The sequence below is a fragment of the Salvelinus fontinalis genome, chromosome 22 (genome assembly GCF_029448725.1).
Source record: "Salvelinus fontinalis isolate EN_2023a chromosome 22, ASM2944872v1, whole genome shotgun sequence".
Lineage (NCBI taxonomy): Eukaryota > Metazoa > Chordata > Actinopteri > Salmoniformes > Salmonidae > Salvelinus > Salvelinus fontinalis.
The window spans coordinates 19,834,149-19,849,947 of record NC_074686.1 but is presented as its reverse complement, the minus strand read 5'-3'; the positions used below and the strand labels follow the sequence as shown (position 1 = coordinate 19,849,947).

Below are 15,799 nucleotides of genomic sequence, written 5' to 3'. Positions count from 1 at the left end.
TGTGACGTGTTAAGCACTTTATTACTCCTGAACTTTATTTAGGCTTGCCATTGCAAGGGGGTTGAATACTTATTGACTCAAGACATTTCAGCTTTTCATTTTTACTTATTTTGTAAACATTTCTAAAAACATAATTCCACTTTGACATTGTGATATTGTGTGTGTGTGTGTGTGTGTGTGTGTGTGTGTGTGTGTGTGTGTGTGTGTGTGTGTGTGTGTGTGTGTGTGTGTGTGTGTGTGTGTGTGTGTGTGTAGGCCCGTGACAAGGGGTCAAGGGGTATGAATACTTTCTGAAGGCACTGTAGATGAATAATCAGTACATTAGGCCAGAGGTTGTCCTCTTGTGATCCTCAGGGGTCCCATAGGGCTTAGCACTTGGCCAGTAGCCACCTAATGTTACTGTACCAGTTTCACTACCGAGATAAGTCATTATATTATCTTCTTCTTCTGGGTGTTTCATGTCTAGTAGTTGTGCCTCTGAGACCTCAGTGTTACTGCTGGAGTGTCTTTGTGGGGCAACACAGTCAACCTCCTGAATGACATCAATAAAGCTTTAGAATGATTTAAAGAGAACCTCCACAGGCTTCTCCCGCTACCAAAGAGACCTCTGCGTCGGGGTGAGAGGAGGGTGGAGAGGGGGTGAGGGGGCTGAGGATGTGCTGTATCTTCAAAGTGGAAATCATAGTGAAAGGAGGGTTAACAAGCTAGCTACAAGGAGGGTTAGCGAGCTAGCTACAAGGAGGGTTAGCGAGCTAGCTACAAGGAGGGTTAGCGAGCTAGCTACAAGGAGGGTTAGCGAGCTAGCTACAAGGAGGGTTAGCGAGCTAGCTACAAGGAGTGTTAGTGTTAGCGAGCTAGCTACAAGGAGTGTTAGTGTTAGCGAGCTAACTCCACAAACAATACCTTCTCTTGGAGCACTCATCTCCTATTAGGTGAGGTTACTGGCTGAGCTTTAAAAGAGTAAAAACTGTAAGTGATTGAGGGAGACAAAGGTCAGGCAAGGATATATACAAATGCTGTGTTACAATGAGAGGGAGAGAGAGACTTGACAAACGGCCAAGAATACTCTGTACTTGTTGATAGGGAGCAGTATCTATGGAATGTTCTCTGTTTATTCTCATGTCCATGTTTGAATGTTAAGGAGGGTTGTCTAGACCCATGTTGTAGGTTACGCTACGGGCTGTATTTTTGTATGTGTTAATGTTAAGCAGAGCAATATTGTGACTAAACACTTCAGAGATATCCAAATCAACTATCTTCATTAGTGAGAGCTAATAACCTCAGCTGTTTGAATGGAGTCCGCCCACCATCCTCCTCCGTTAGTTTAGCTAATATTCATTAACAGGAGGAGGCTTTGATGGTGATCAGCATAGATCTTCCCACTATGGATGTACATTTAATGAAATCCCTAGGACGCTGTCTTTATTGAGGTGTATGCTGAACAAAAATATAAACGCAACATGTGAAGTGTTGTTCCCATGTTTCATGAGCTGAAATCAAAGATCCCAGAAATGTTCCATACGCACAAAAAGCTTATTTCTCTCATTTTGTGAACAAATCTGTTTACATCCCTGTTAGTGAGCATTTCTCCTTTGCGAAGATAATCCATCCACCTGACAGGAGTGGCATATCAAGAAGCTAATTAAACAGCATGCTCATTACACAAGTGCACCTTGTGCTGGGGACAATAAAAGGCCCCTGTAAAAGGTGCCATTTTGTCACACACCACGATGCCACAGATGTCTCAAGTTTTGAGGGAGTGTGCAATTGGCATGCTGACTGCAGAAATGTCCACCAGAGCTGTTGCCAGATAATTAAATGTTCATTTCTCTACCATAAGCCACCTCCAACGTCATTTTAGAGAATTTGGCAGTACGTCCAACCAGCCTCACAACTGCAGACCACGTGTAAGCACACCAGCCCAGGACCTCCACATACAGATTCTTCAGCTGTGGGATCGTCTGAAACCAGCTACCCGCATAGCTGATGACTGCTGACTGTGGATTTGCACAACTGAAGAGTTTCTGCACAAACTGTCATAAAGCGTCTCAGGGAAGCTCATCTGCGTGCTCGTCGTCCTCACCATGGTCTTGACCTGATTTCAGTTGGGTGTTGTTCTCACCTTCAATGGCCACTGACACGCTGGATAGGTGTGCTCTTCACAGATGAATCCCGGTTTCAAATGTACCGGGCAGATGGCAGACCACTATGTATGGCATCGTGTGGGTGAGCGATTTGCTGATGCCAACGTTGTGAATAGAGTTCCCCATGGTGGCGGTGGGGTTATGGTATGGGCAGGCATAAGCTACGGACAACAAACACAATGTAATTTTATCGATGGCAATTTGAATGCACAGAGATACAGTCACGAGATCCTGAGGCCCATTGTCGTGCCATTCATCAGCCGCCATCACCTCATGTTTCAGCATGATAACGCACGACCCCATGTCGCAAGGATCTGTTACACATATCCTGGAAGCTGAAAATATCCCAGATTTTCCATGGCCTGCATACTCACCAGACATGCCGCCCATTTCTCTGGATCGACGTGTACGACAACGTGCTCAATTTCCAGACAATATCCAGCAATTTCTCACAGCCATTGAAGAGGAGTGGGACAACATTCCAGGCCACAATCAACAGCCCGATCAACTCTATGCGAAGGAAATGTGTCACACTGCATGAGGCAAATGGTGGTCACACCAGATACTGACTGGTTTTCTGATCTACTCCCCTACCTTTTTTTAAGGTACAGTATCTTTGACCAACAGATGCATATTTGTATTCCCAGTCATGTGAAATCAATAAATTAGGCCATAATCTATGTATTTTAATTCACTGATTTCCTTATGAACTGTAACTCAGTCAACATTTTGAAATTGTTGCATGATGTGTTTATTTTTGCTCAGTGTAGATTCAGAGGCCGTTTATCATGATATGTTTCAGCTATAGGCTAAACTCATGAACCAACTAGACCAGCAGGATAATAATCTAATACATTTGTAGTCTTACAGTAAGAGTTGGCGTCCTCAACCATGTTAAATGTTACGTTCTGTTTATGAATTTAGCTTGTTGTTCCTCTGTCCAGAGTGCAGGCTTGTCTCACCTGCTCAGAGATGTTCTGACAACCCTTGTCTTCCAGACTCAGTTAGACTCTAACCTTCATATCCTTTTGCCTGTGTGCAGTTGTGGATCCATTAAAACTGAAAAAAAGTTGTGGTTTTTGTAAAAGCATTAGAGGACAAAACCAAGGTGGTGATGGAAAGCACTTAGCTTGTCTGTTCTAATACAGCTCAGTGATTCAGGCCCACATAACAGCTGCACGTACACACATGAAGAGTTTTATGGGTGTGCTTATTGCCTCTATCTGGATGAATAGAGGATTAAAGTGTGTGTGTGTGTCCCCTCAGAGTAGAGTGTTTCCCAAACTCTGTCCATGAAACCCCAAGGGGTGCATGTTTTGGTTTTTGCCCTAGCACTACACAGCTGATTCAGATAATCAAAGCTTGATGATAAGTTGGTTATCTGAATCATCTGTGTAGTGCTAGGGGAAAAAACTAAACGTGCACCACTTGGGGTCCCAGGACCGAGTTTGGGAAACGCTGCTCTAAGTAGTGTGTCCTCTAAGTTTGTGTGTCAATTTCAGTCTTTTCACACCTCAATGTCAAAATGGCTTATTTCTCCCCCTGTAAACGTCTGTGGAAATGTAGGACTTGTTTTATCCGTTTTCTTCTCTCTGATAAATACAGTGCATTTGGAAAGTATTCAGACCCCTTGACTTTCCACATTGTTACGTTACAGCCTTATTCTAAAATGGATTAAATAAAAAATGGTCCTCATCAATCTACACACAATATGATCAATAATGACTGTTTATATAAAAAAACAAATAAAAACAGAAATATATTATTTACGTAAGTATTCAGACCCTTTGCTATGAGACTCAATTGAGTTCAGCTGCATCCTTTTTCCATTGATCAGCCTTGGAGATGTTTCTACAACTTGGAGTCCACATGTGGTAAATTCAATTGGTTGGACATGATTTGGAAAGGCACACACCTGTCTAGATAAGGTTCCACAGTTGACAATGCATGTCAGAGCCAAAACCAAGCCATGAGGTCGACGGAATTGTACGTAGAGCTCCGAGACAGGATTGTGTCGAGGCACAGATACCAAAATAATTCTGCAGCATTGAATGTCCCCAAGAATCTCTCTTCACAGGCAACAAGACCGCCTGGGTTGAGGCGAGCGTACGTCTGCTGCAATGTAATTGATTGCCAGCGTGAATTATGGGAATTATTCCAGTGAGTTATTTCAGTCTAGTGGGAAACAAATACATTTGAGAAACATAATACATTTTTTAAATAACTGGAAAAGAAGCCACGGAAATAGATGATTTAATGTGGGAGATTAAACTTCTCTCACTCAAATTAAAAATATCAATGACTTCGAAAGTCTAAAGAAATGTTCTACCGTGGAGAAAGTCTGTTCCCCAGTCATTGTATTGGATTAGTGTGTTAGTCATCATATGGGGAACACTTTGCCAATAACAAAATCATCCAAGACAAGGCTTCCACAGAAACAGGCACGCACACACACACCCTTTGGAGAGGAATGAGACAGCTACTATCACTCTGCTCTGATCATACACTAGGATCCTGAAGCCATCTAGCCTCAAGCACTTTCTCTCACACGTACACACACAGCATGGCTGGCGGGCAGCACCTTGATCCTCTGGATCTCCTGCTGTCTCGAACAGCATCTCTGTGAGTTGAGTGCCCCTACTGCCTCCTTAGACAGCTTTATTTAACCAGGTAGGCCAGTTGAGAACAAGTTCTCATTTACAACTGTGACCTGGCCAAGATAAAGCAAAGCAGTGCGACAAAAATAACAACACAGGGTTACACATAAACAAATGTACAGTCGTGGCAAAAAGTTTTGAGAATGACACAAATATTAATTTTCACAAAGTCTGCTGCCTCAGTTTGTATGATGGCAATTTGCATATACTCCAGAATGTTATGAAGAGTGATCAGATGAATTGCAATGAATTGCAAAGTCACTCTTTGCCATGCAAATGAACTGAATCCCCCAAAACATTTCCACTGCATTTCAGCCCTGCAACAAAAGACCAGCTGACATCATGTCAGTGATTCTCTCATTAACCCAGGTGTGAGTGTTGACGAGGACAAGGCTGGAGATTACTGTCATGCTGATTGAGTTTGAATAACAGACTGGAAGCTTCAAAAGCTTCCTCTGTCAATCATGGTTACCTGCAAGGAAACACGTGCCGTCATCATTGCTTTGCACAAAAAGGGCTTCACAGGCAAGGATATTGCTGCCAGTAAGATTACACCGAAATCAACCATTTATCGGATCATCAAGAACTTCAAAGAGAGCGGTTCAATTGAGAAGACAACGTGAGCGTTACCATCAGTCCTGTGTCATGCCAACAGTAAAGCATCCTGAGACCATTCATGTGTGCTTCTCAGCCAAGGGAGTAGGCACACTCACAATTTTGCCTAAGGACACAGCCATGAATAAAGAAAGGTACCAACACATCCTCCGAGAGCAACTTCTCCCAACCATCCAGGAACAGTTTGGTGACAAACAATGCCTTTTCCAGCATGATGGAGCACCTTGCTATAAGGCAAAAGTGATAACTTAGTGGCGATATTTTTGGTCCATGGCCAGGAAACTCCCCAGGCCTTAATCACATTGAGAACTTGTGGTCAATCCTCAAGAGGCAGGTGGACAAACAAAACCCCATAAATTCTGACAAACTCCAAGCATTGATTATGCAAGAATGGGTTGCCTTGAGTCAGGATGTTGCCCAGAAGTTAATTGACAGCATGCCAGGGCGGATTGCAGAGGTCTTGAAAAAGAAGGGTCAACACTGCAAAATTGACTCTTTGCATCAACTTCATGTAATTGTCAATAAAAGCCTTGGACACTTATGAAATGCTTGTAATTATACTTCAGTATTCCATAGTAACATCTGACAAAAATATCTAAAGACACTGAAGCAGCAAACTTTGTGAAAATTAATATTTGTGTCATTCTCAAAACTTTTGGCCACGACTGTACAGTCAATAACACAAAATAAAAGAAAAATAGAAAAATCTATGTACAGTGTGTGCAAATGTAGAAGAGTATGGAGGTAGGTAAATAAATAGGCGCTAGAGGCGAAAATATTTACAATTTAGCATTAATACTGGAGTGATAGATGTGCAGATGCTGATGTGCAAGTAGAGATACTGGGGTGCAAAAGAGCAAGAGGGTAAGTAAAAATATGGGGATGAGGTAGTCGGGTGTGCTATTTACAGATTGGCTATATACAGGTACAGTACATGTACAGTAAGATGCTCAGACAGCTGATGCTTAAAATTAGAGAGGGAGATATAAGACTCCAGCTTCAGAGATTTCTACAATTCGTTCCAGTCATTGATAGCAAGGGGTGCTGAGATGTTGGCCAGGGTAGAGGTAGCCAGGTGGAAAGCATGGCCAGCTGTGGAAAAATGCTTCCAGGTGTCAGAGTATGTGAACGGAGTGGAGCTGGAGCGTGCCCAATTTGACTGGAGTGTGGAGCGAGTTTCCCAAAATTTGGAGCGTTGGCCTTCTAGTCCGCTTCAATTTCACTCCAGTAGCGCTCACTTCACGAGCTCAGGGCATGCATTTGTAGTCTACTTGTGTGCTGCTATAGCCCCTTGCTTTCGCTACTGTCATCAAGTATCCTAAATATTTTCATAAAGAAACGAATAAAACACACAGGTGACAGATCAAGGTGACTTACCAATATGAGGAGGACCAAGAGCAAGAGACGAAGTGTGGTGATGTAGTGTCCACAACTAAAGAATCATTGTGGAATCTGAAAAGACACATATCCCAAAGGCAGGATAGTGTACTTACTACGTGCACATGCTAACAGAAAGGAATGAGGTGGGTAGATAGCTAAATGTGTCATTGTAGCAAAGTATTTATGAAAAAAAATCTGACCTCTTATACAATAGGCCATCATAGATTTTGGCCCAATAGTCCTGGCATGTTACCTCTTTCAAGGAGCTTTCCATTTTGATTTGGTTATTTTACCTAAAATCTTTTGGGCTTACCTACAGAAAGAAAAAAAACTACGCATCCTGCCCAGCCTGGCAAGAGTAGTCCGAAGGGTGTTTAGCATCCCAGTGGCTCTGCAAGTGTGGAGAGAATATTCTCCACTGCTGGCCTGCTCTCCAGGCACCATCGCATGAGCCTGAAACCACAGACTCTGGTCAAACTCGTGTTTCTAAAAATTAATTCAAAGACACTGTAGACTGAGCCTAATAAGGCATTTTTTGTTTAATTTGTATTTAATTGGAAGCAAGTCACAGCCTATATGCACAATTTATAGACTATAATGATTTAATACAATGAAATGTTGTTTAAATGCTGAGTGCTTAATATCTCTGCTAGCCTAGTGTGTCACACTCACAAATGCTTCAAAATATATTTATTTGTAGACTAAAACCTTGAAATCATTTAAATAGTATAGCCTATTTAATTAGGCTACCTGTCTGGCTATTGACTTATTTAATGTTTATATGCTGTTTAGTACATTCATGTAGCCTATTTGAAATGATGAGCACTTCTTAGTCACCTTTTCATTCAAACTTTTCATTCAAATAATTTCAATACTTCGAAACCGAATGGTAGGTCCAGGTAGTTACAAAAATAGATGTGTGTTGGTTAGGGCTGTGGTGGTCATTAAGTTTTGTCAGACGTAATTGTCAAGCAAATAACTGTCTCACAGTAATTGACCGTTAATTAACATCAACACATTTTGCATCTCCTGGCTTCCACACATGGATTACAAGCCACTGATGCAGACCTTTGGAACATCTATATCTATAATAAATCCATGTAATATAGCCTACACCTTCCCAATAAATCCATTATTTATATTAGACAGGTCTAAAGAAGCATGACATGTAGTCTATTTCAGAAGAACAGAATAGCATACTCTGAGTTGTCCCTATGTTAGGTCCTCATCTGGCTGTACCAAATGGCTGCGGGCGACACTAGGTCATTTAGCAGACAAGATTTGCTTAGAATTCCGTGACATTATTTTATGTTATTTGATAGTAATGAAGAATACAATTGAACAAAGCTGAATAAAATAGAAAGGATATTTTCTCCAAATGATTTGAGGGAGTGTGAACATGCAGCTATTCTGTGTTGAGCTGTTAACAAAGAAATAGGTAATCCTATATGCTTAATATAGAGTTATTAATTTTACTTTATTTGTTCTACAAACATTGGGCTATATGTTTTGATTTTTAATACGTTGTACGGCTGCATGATGTGACTCTAATGATGATTTGAAAATAGTGGCTTGAAAGGCATGAGCTCTGCTTTGTTTTTTTTGCGCAGGCTGTACACACTACATCAGTCACTCATTCACAATTTGACAAGCACTTGATAATGCCTAGAATTTCACGGCACATCCCATTTGTGTGTCCGTAATGCACCCACATTAATACAACCACTAGCATCCCAAAAACTTTTTTACGCAATGTGGCTGATGCAACAGATTAGAACGTTTAGCTTAAAATGTTGATAAACTATTAAGCTATTTCTTCACATTATAAGCGATAGTAGTAGGCTATAAGCACAAATGTTCCATTAGCGTAAAACACCATTATCAAAAGTAACCGCAAATGCAATTATGCATATAATGCTTTTATTAAAGTCACATAAAAAATACTTTGTTTCTTATGCTGGGCATAATTCACGTGATAATATATAATACACAAGTGAGTGGATAATATTGTCAGGCATCAGACTATTCTTGATTTAATCTTGACTTTACATATATTATTTAGTAAATGTGTGAAATTTGTTTTGATTTAGAATGGACCATTATCATGCACCTGTATCGAAACCGGGTCAGCGGGGAAAACATATGTCATCTACGCACTTAAATAGTGAATGGAGGACGCTTTTCCCCATGGTTTATTCTCATGCCAGCCAGGTAGCCTATACTCCTGTTGTAAATATAAGCAATGTGCTTAATATTAGGAAAGTTGAGAAACAAATATAGTAGGCCTATCCTATAGAAAACTGAGCCTCCTATTTTTAGTAGAGGCCATCCCTCTGTTTTCTCACGCCTATTGAAACGTTGCGCAACATGAGCTCATGGGCTCTCATGAAGTGTTTGATTAGAGGGACAATAGAGTGCTGAGTACAATGCAGTCTACAAATCCGGTGTGTCAGCCCACAGTCTGAAATTGAGCAAACAGTGTAGAATTTAAGCAACCAGGAAATGACAAATTTCCACTAGATAATACAGCCACAAAATCAGGACAGCTTTCCCATTTTGACAACAGTTGCTGCGCCGGCGGTAGAAATCAATAGGTGAATATCACAGCCATTCACAACACTGGTGGGCAAGTAATACTGTGAAACACTATCATTACCAACAGATATACAGTAACTGTCAAAGGTTTGGACACACCTACTCATTCAAGGGTTTTTCTTTATTTGTACTATTTTCTACATTGTAGAATAATTGTAAAGACATCAAAAGTATCTCTGAGTAGGTGTGTCCAAACTTTTGATTGGTACTGTATATTATGGAAATTTTCAGAAATTACAATGCAAAAAAAAAAAAAAAGTCTAAACTATTGTTTTGAGGGTGAGATTTCCATCACATGGTTATGTAATCATGGTAACTCAATTTCAACAGAGAAACCTTGTAGAAAAATATGTTGAATTTGTACCTTTTAAACCAATGTCAGGTATATCCACTATCAGGAAAAACAACAATAGGCTGGACAGCACCACCTACTGGAGAATTGATCTATCTACCCTTTGGTCTCCCATCCAGGGTTTTAACAAAGCCCAGCCCAGCTTAGCTATAAAATTGTCACTAACTATTACCAATGTGCTATTGTGAGAATGATTGTTAATAGATCTCCATTTAAAAATTAAATAGATTCACTATCAAAGTCATTCCAAAGGGTAGGTTAAACAGTGCAAATGAAACGTAACCATACTTTATCAATCATATACCATCAATGATGCTATATAGACCTATATAACAACAGCTATTGTTTTAATATAACCCATAATTCAACTAAATAGACAATAAAATAGACCTATGATTTCAAGCTCTGGTTGATTTGAAATTGTATGATATTTAGCAATGTTGAATTGTTTGGTTGTCAATGCAACCAAATATCAACATTTGAAGGAGATTCATCTTCTGCTTGTATAGTTCCATCTGTGCCACGGACTTAGTCTGGCTTGAATTCCAGTTTGTCTAAAAATGTATAATTGATATGTTGGATTCACGTCTCTATCTCAACCAAAAATAAAAGTGAAAGAAGAGGACTAAATCAAATCTAACATTATTTAAAGCGCATGTAAAGTTTGATTTGATCTAGTCCTAATGTATAACTTCAATTTTTGGTTGAGATGGAAATATGAATCACTTTTGAAATACAATAAATAGCCTATTAACTTGTTGTCAAGTTAACAAATGATATGTTGAATTCACATCTCAAACAAAAATTAAAGTTAAAGAATGGGATTAAGCCAGTGGCTCAGATGGAAATATCCAAGCAGTAGATATATCTCCTTTAAATGTTGATATTTGGTTGCATTGTCAACCAAACACAATTCAGTATTACTTTTGTAATACGTAAATAGCCTATCTTTCAAACTAATGTAACATTCAACCTTAAAATGGCCACATTGAGGTTACTGTAACTATACATTTCTACTTATGTAATCATATAAAGCTTGTATGTTCAGGATAGCATGCAGAGGTCATCGCAGGTCTGTGGAGATCTTCACAAGTGCTGTTATAATCTGCAGAAAATCTTGAATGACATTGATCACTTGCACTATGTACATTATGGTGCATTTTGAAATGGTTGAACGAGTAGGGATAGACATTTGGATGACAACTAAACCGAAAATAAAGACATAGTTTTTCCATTGGAATTTGGTTGTGCTTTTAGATGGTTGAAAGCATAGTGATAACACACTGGAAATTCAACTAACTTTTGGCTCTTTTTTAGTGGGTGAATATAGGTTGTAATCATTAATCAATGTCGCAGCCAAATTTTATCCACGTTGAAATGACGTGGTGTGCTCAGTGGGATTCCACTCAATCTAACATTGAAACAAACAGGAAGAGGTTGAGCTGATTGGAAAAGATCAATTAACTGGATTTACATGTGATAATGAATTGACATTTTAGGATCCTAGCTATATAAAGACACAATAAATACATTTATAGAAATGACAGGGAAGGCTACTCCTTCACACAGAGAATGTACCATAGCTCTAACAGCAATTTGATGAAACAACTAACAGATGATCATCTACCACATTCTACACTGCTGACAAGTCGTGGTGTGTTGTTATTGTGGTAACTAATATTTAACACCAATTGGAGAATCTAGCCCAAAGAAATGGGTGTTCTCGTATGGGGAACTCTTGAAATGTAATATGGCCATGTTCTGTAGCTCCTATGTTCACACACTCCTCTCCCAGCCCAGCCCTGCCCAGTGAGGTGAATGAGATGAGTGTTATAAGGGCTGAGGTAAACAAATTGACTAAAGCCATTTAAAAACTGTGTGTGTGTTTATAATAGCAGCCAGCTCAGCATTACGCTTAGCCTGTTTTTGAAATCATGCCCACTTACACACACCTTGGGGACCAAAGGTCGTCCGCGTCCTCCTGTGGTGATTGGCCGTGTTGTTTAGTCAACGCGCGACATGGCTGCTACACACCTGTCTGGAGCTCTGATATGGTCAGAGTAGCGTGTTTGCTGAATCTGATTATTGTGTGTGTGTTCATTTGATCCACTGTAGCCATGTACAGTGCCTTCAGAAGGTTTTCATACCACTTGACTTACAGTACTCCACATTTTGTTGTGTTACAGCCTGAATTGAAAATTGATGATATGGTGACATCTTTTGTTGATTTCACGTTGAATTCACGTTAGTTGGTAACTCAACCAAATGTAAATCAAAACTACATGTTGAACTGACGTCTGGGCCCAGTGGGTTGTTGTGTGCTTGTTGTGCTCTGTGAATAAGGAAGCATAGTGAAGCAGTTGCATGTTGTTTGGATTAGTAAACGTGGAAGAAAGGTTTATGTTCCTCTGGTTTATATTTTTGAATGCTGATTTCTGTGCTGCCTTTTGTCTTTCAAATACAGCTTTGCTTTGATTAAAGTATATTTACTAGAATAATGAGGCTAAAAGTCACCCAGCCCGGTTCTTACACTCCCTCCTCACTCCAATACTTTGCATGTCTCCAAGGATACACTGGAGTGGTTTTTAAGATGCATATTCTCTTGGTTGTTTTTTTTAAGCACCTCGAGCATCTTATTCACAAGTGATGATTCTCTAACAGGTTAGAGCTCAACCGCTGGTCAAAAACACGTGTTCCCTAATAACATTTAAGGAGCTATTTAGGAGACTATGATGGAACGGAAGGATGTCCTAACTGGAGGAAAGTTACTAAAAGTTGGCAAAAGTAATTAAGACATTATTTCATGCTTACTTCTTCCTAAACATGTTGATGAAGCGTAGCTAGGTTCCCCAGAGCGAGAGTGCAATAAAAAGAGGCCGACAGCTTGGCTTCTTTCTTTCATACAAATAAATTATAGATGTTTGTACAGTATAAACCTTTACACATCCCCCCTTGCTCCTCATTCTCCTTCTGGGTCTGTTTTCATAATCACATGTGAAAACAGTTATATAATATTTATGGGCCCATTTAGAGCAGACAGAAAATTGATTACACTACAGGAAGTAAGGATATTTCATCATGCCAGAAGTAAATTAAAGTATTTATAATATATTTATAATGTAGTCGAGGTTGGCTTTAGCTTAGTCCCCGCTGATCCCAGGAAGGAAATTAATTTCCTTTAATGAAGTTGCATTAATAACAGTCAGATTGGAGAGAAAGGGAAGGAATCAATGGTTTCTCCTCAGCTTCACGTTGCTGTTGACATTGTGTCTGCATGAGTTCTATGGATCTGTCTCATGGCACACTTGTATGACTTTATTTATTGTGGATGGACACCAGTAATTTATTTTTTGGGTACAAAGATTCTGAATGTATGACCAGATATTGCTACCAGGGTTGATTTGTCTAAAGGAGTTGACAGTCTGCAAACAGAGCCTATAATAATATAAATACATTGTACTGTACAGCCCATCTTAGCCTTGCCAATTAAAGGAAGGAATCATCAAAGCCTCTCCTCAGTTTTATAAATCATGTAAAGTACTGCTGACAGACTGCCTGTCTATTTTATAATACACAGGAAGAAAAAAACATCCCTCAGGCTGTATGATCAAAGTTACTCATCTCTTTTCCTTATGATCCCAATCAACTAACAGGGATGTTCAGATGGTTTATGTGCTTCTCCAGCTCTCCTTCGAAACATTGCTCTAGGACCCTCCCTCTCCTCCCCCTCACCACCCCCCCCCCCCCCCCCCCCCCCCGGAGCCCCCTGCTGGTGTAAAGGAGTCTGACGCCACTGGTGGCTGTTGAACTGGTCCTTCAAGCCGGATAGGAACAACTGACAACTTGTGTGATTAGGAAACAGTTATCCAGAATATTTTATAATAGTGAATGTATTGTCGTTTCCTACCAATGTCTTGCATTATAATTGTTGCTCGCCTTAACACTGTGTGTTCACTCTCTTCTACTGTGAGTTTTTCTTCACACTGTTTCCTCTGTCTTCCAGGGTGAGTGTTCTCAGAGGTGCTACAATATCTTTGTCCTGGAGACGGTGTGTGTGGCCTGGTTCTCTCTGGAGTTCCTGCTGCGCTTCATCCAGACGCCGAGTAAGTGTGTGTTCCTGAAGACGCCTCTCAACATCATCGACGTGGTGGCCATCCTGCCCTACTACATCACTGTGATCGTAGACTCTCTGTCTGAGGGAGGGGAGAAGCCCAGCGGCGGGAACAACTACCTGGAGAAGGTGGGCCTGGTGCTGCGGGTACTCCGGGCCTTGAGGATCTTCTACGTGATGCGTCTGGCGCGCCACTCCCTGGGGCTGCAGACCTTAGGCCTGACGATCCGACGCTGCACCCGCGAGTTCGGCCTGCTCCTCCTGTTCCTGTGTGTTGCCATGGCACTGTTCTCCCCGCTGGTGTTCCTGGCGGAGAGCGAGATGGGCGCCAAGTACGACTTCACCAGCATCCCCGGCACCTACTGGTGGGCGGTGATCTCCATGACAACGGTGGGGTACGGGGACATGGTGCCGCGTAGCATCCCGGGTCAGGTGGTGGCGCTCAGCAGCATCCTCAGTGGGATACTCCTCATGGCGTTCCCCGTCACCTCCATCTTCCACACATTCTCTCGGTCCTACCTGGAGCTGAAGGAGGAGCAGAACAGAACACTGAGACAGAAACCCGACTTCCAGGACTCCAGCAAGTCTCAGAACAGCGAGGACTCGGCCGAGACGGACAGTTAACATGGCATCACTGAAGTCGCCGCCTCTGCTTTACGCAGGAAGTCCATTGCCCTTGCGTCACAGAGGAGGGCCATGCAGACTCAAGACTGAGTGTGTGAGCAACGTGAGAGCCTGGGGGTGTGGAGTGCACTGTGGGAAACTCATACTAAAGCTGGAGGATCTAAACAGGGATGGGACGCTTTTCTCAAGCTTAAGAAGAAAAGGAGCTCCAACATTTTGTGAACCTCCATAGCTCTGTCCATCAGAGTGTGTTCAAGATTTTATAAGACAGCTGCAGAAGTCTTTTTGCTGACATTACTGGTGTAGAGCTGACCACAATATAAAAACACATGTTATCTGTGGTCAAAGGACATTTCACCCAGGAGTATAGAAGCCCTACAACACAGGAGTATAGCCCTACAGCACAGCATGGGGAGAAAGCTTCTCTCACATATTCAGTATGATAAAGCTATTATTTTAAGGGAAAAAACACCTAAAACATTATAATTTTGGTATATATTTAGGATAAGAAATATTGCAACAAGATATAAGTGCAATAAGAAAGATTATTTGACTATAAACAACACATTTACAGATTTCAGAATGCTTAGTTTGCGTCTATTTAGACTCAGGATCTGCATATTTTAATAAATGTAAGAAAGCCATGACCTCGGCTGATGCAATGTATGATTCTACACTTTATTAAATTAATTTCATCCCATGATTCTGTCTGGAGGTTTTCCTCCAATTTCACATCTGCTCTGAATAATAATGGCCTTGGCTCCAGACATGTTATATTAAATCTAATCAGGGGCGCAACTTTGGTTTTAGAAGTGGGGGGGACAATTATTATTATTTTTTATCCAGTCGGATAAACACTCCATTGAGGCATCCACATGGTCATGAAGCAGACCATTGCCTTGTTTTGTATCACATTCAAATGATAAAACATCGGGGGACAAAAATGCAATTTCAGAATGTGGAGGGGACATGTTGTCCCCCCCCGTCCCTAGTGAAAGTTGCACCCCTGCATCTAATAAGTATCGAAAGGATGACGAATAATTGTAAGGCTTAGATCATGGAAACCCATATGGACTGAACAGACCGACTAAAGGGATTAGAAACAAATTAAAACACAATCTTGATCAGATCTAGAGAATCGGGTGTTAATTTAAAGGTGTAAAAAGGGCTATAAATATACATTTTTTGAGGAAGGGCATGGGCAAGGTTAGAACCTGTGACCTTCTGGTCCCTATCCCGGTGCCTAGTCCACTGAGTTAGTAGGGGTGAGGGCATCACCATTGTTATTTCCACATACATAAAGCTGTTAAATCAGTCATTG

At 40.9% G+C, this 15,799-nt stretch overlaps 1 protein-coding gene across 1 annotated transcript in view; it reads left to right on the top strand.

Annotated features, from left to right (window-relative positions):
- LOC129819998 (potassium voltage-gated channel subfamily G member 2-like) overlaps positions 1-15,181 on the top strand; it is a 31,850-nt gene extending 16,669 nt beyond the window's left edge. The window contains exon 4 of the mRNA XM_055876777.1: positions 13,747-15,181. Within this exon, the coding sequence (XP_055732752.1) occupies positions 13,747-14,478 (732 nt within the window). The 3' untranslated portion in view covers positions 14,479-15,181. The remainder of the gene's footprint in view (positions 1-13,746) is intronic.
- The last annotated feature ends 618 nt before the right edge of the window (positions 15,182-15,799 follow it).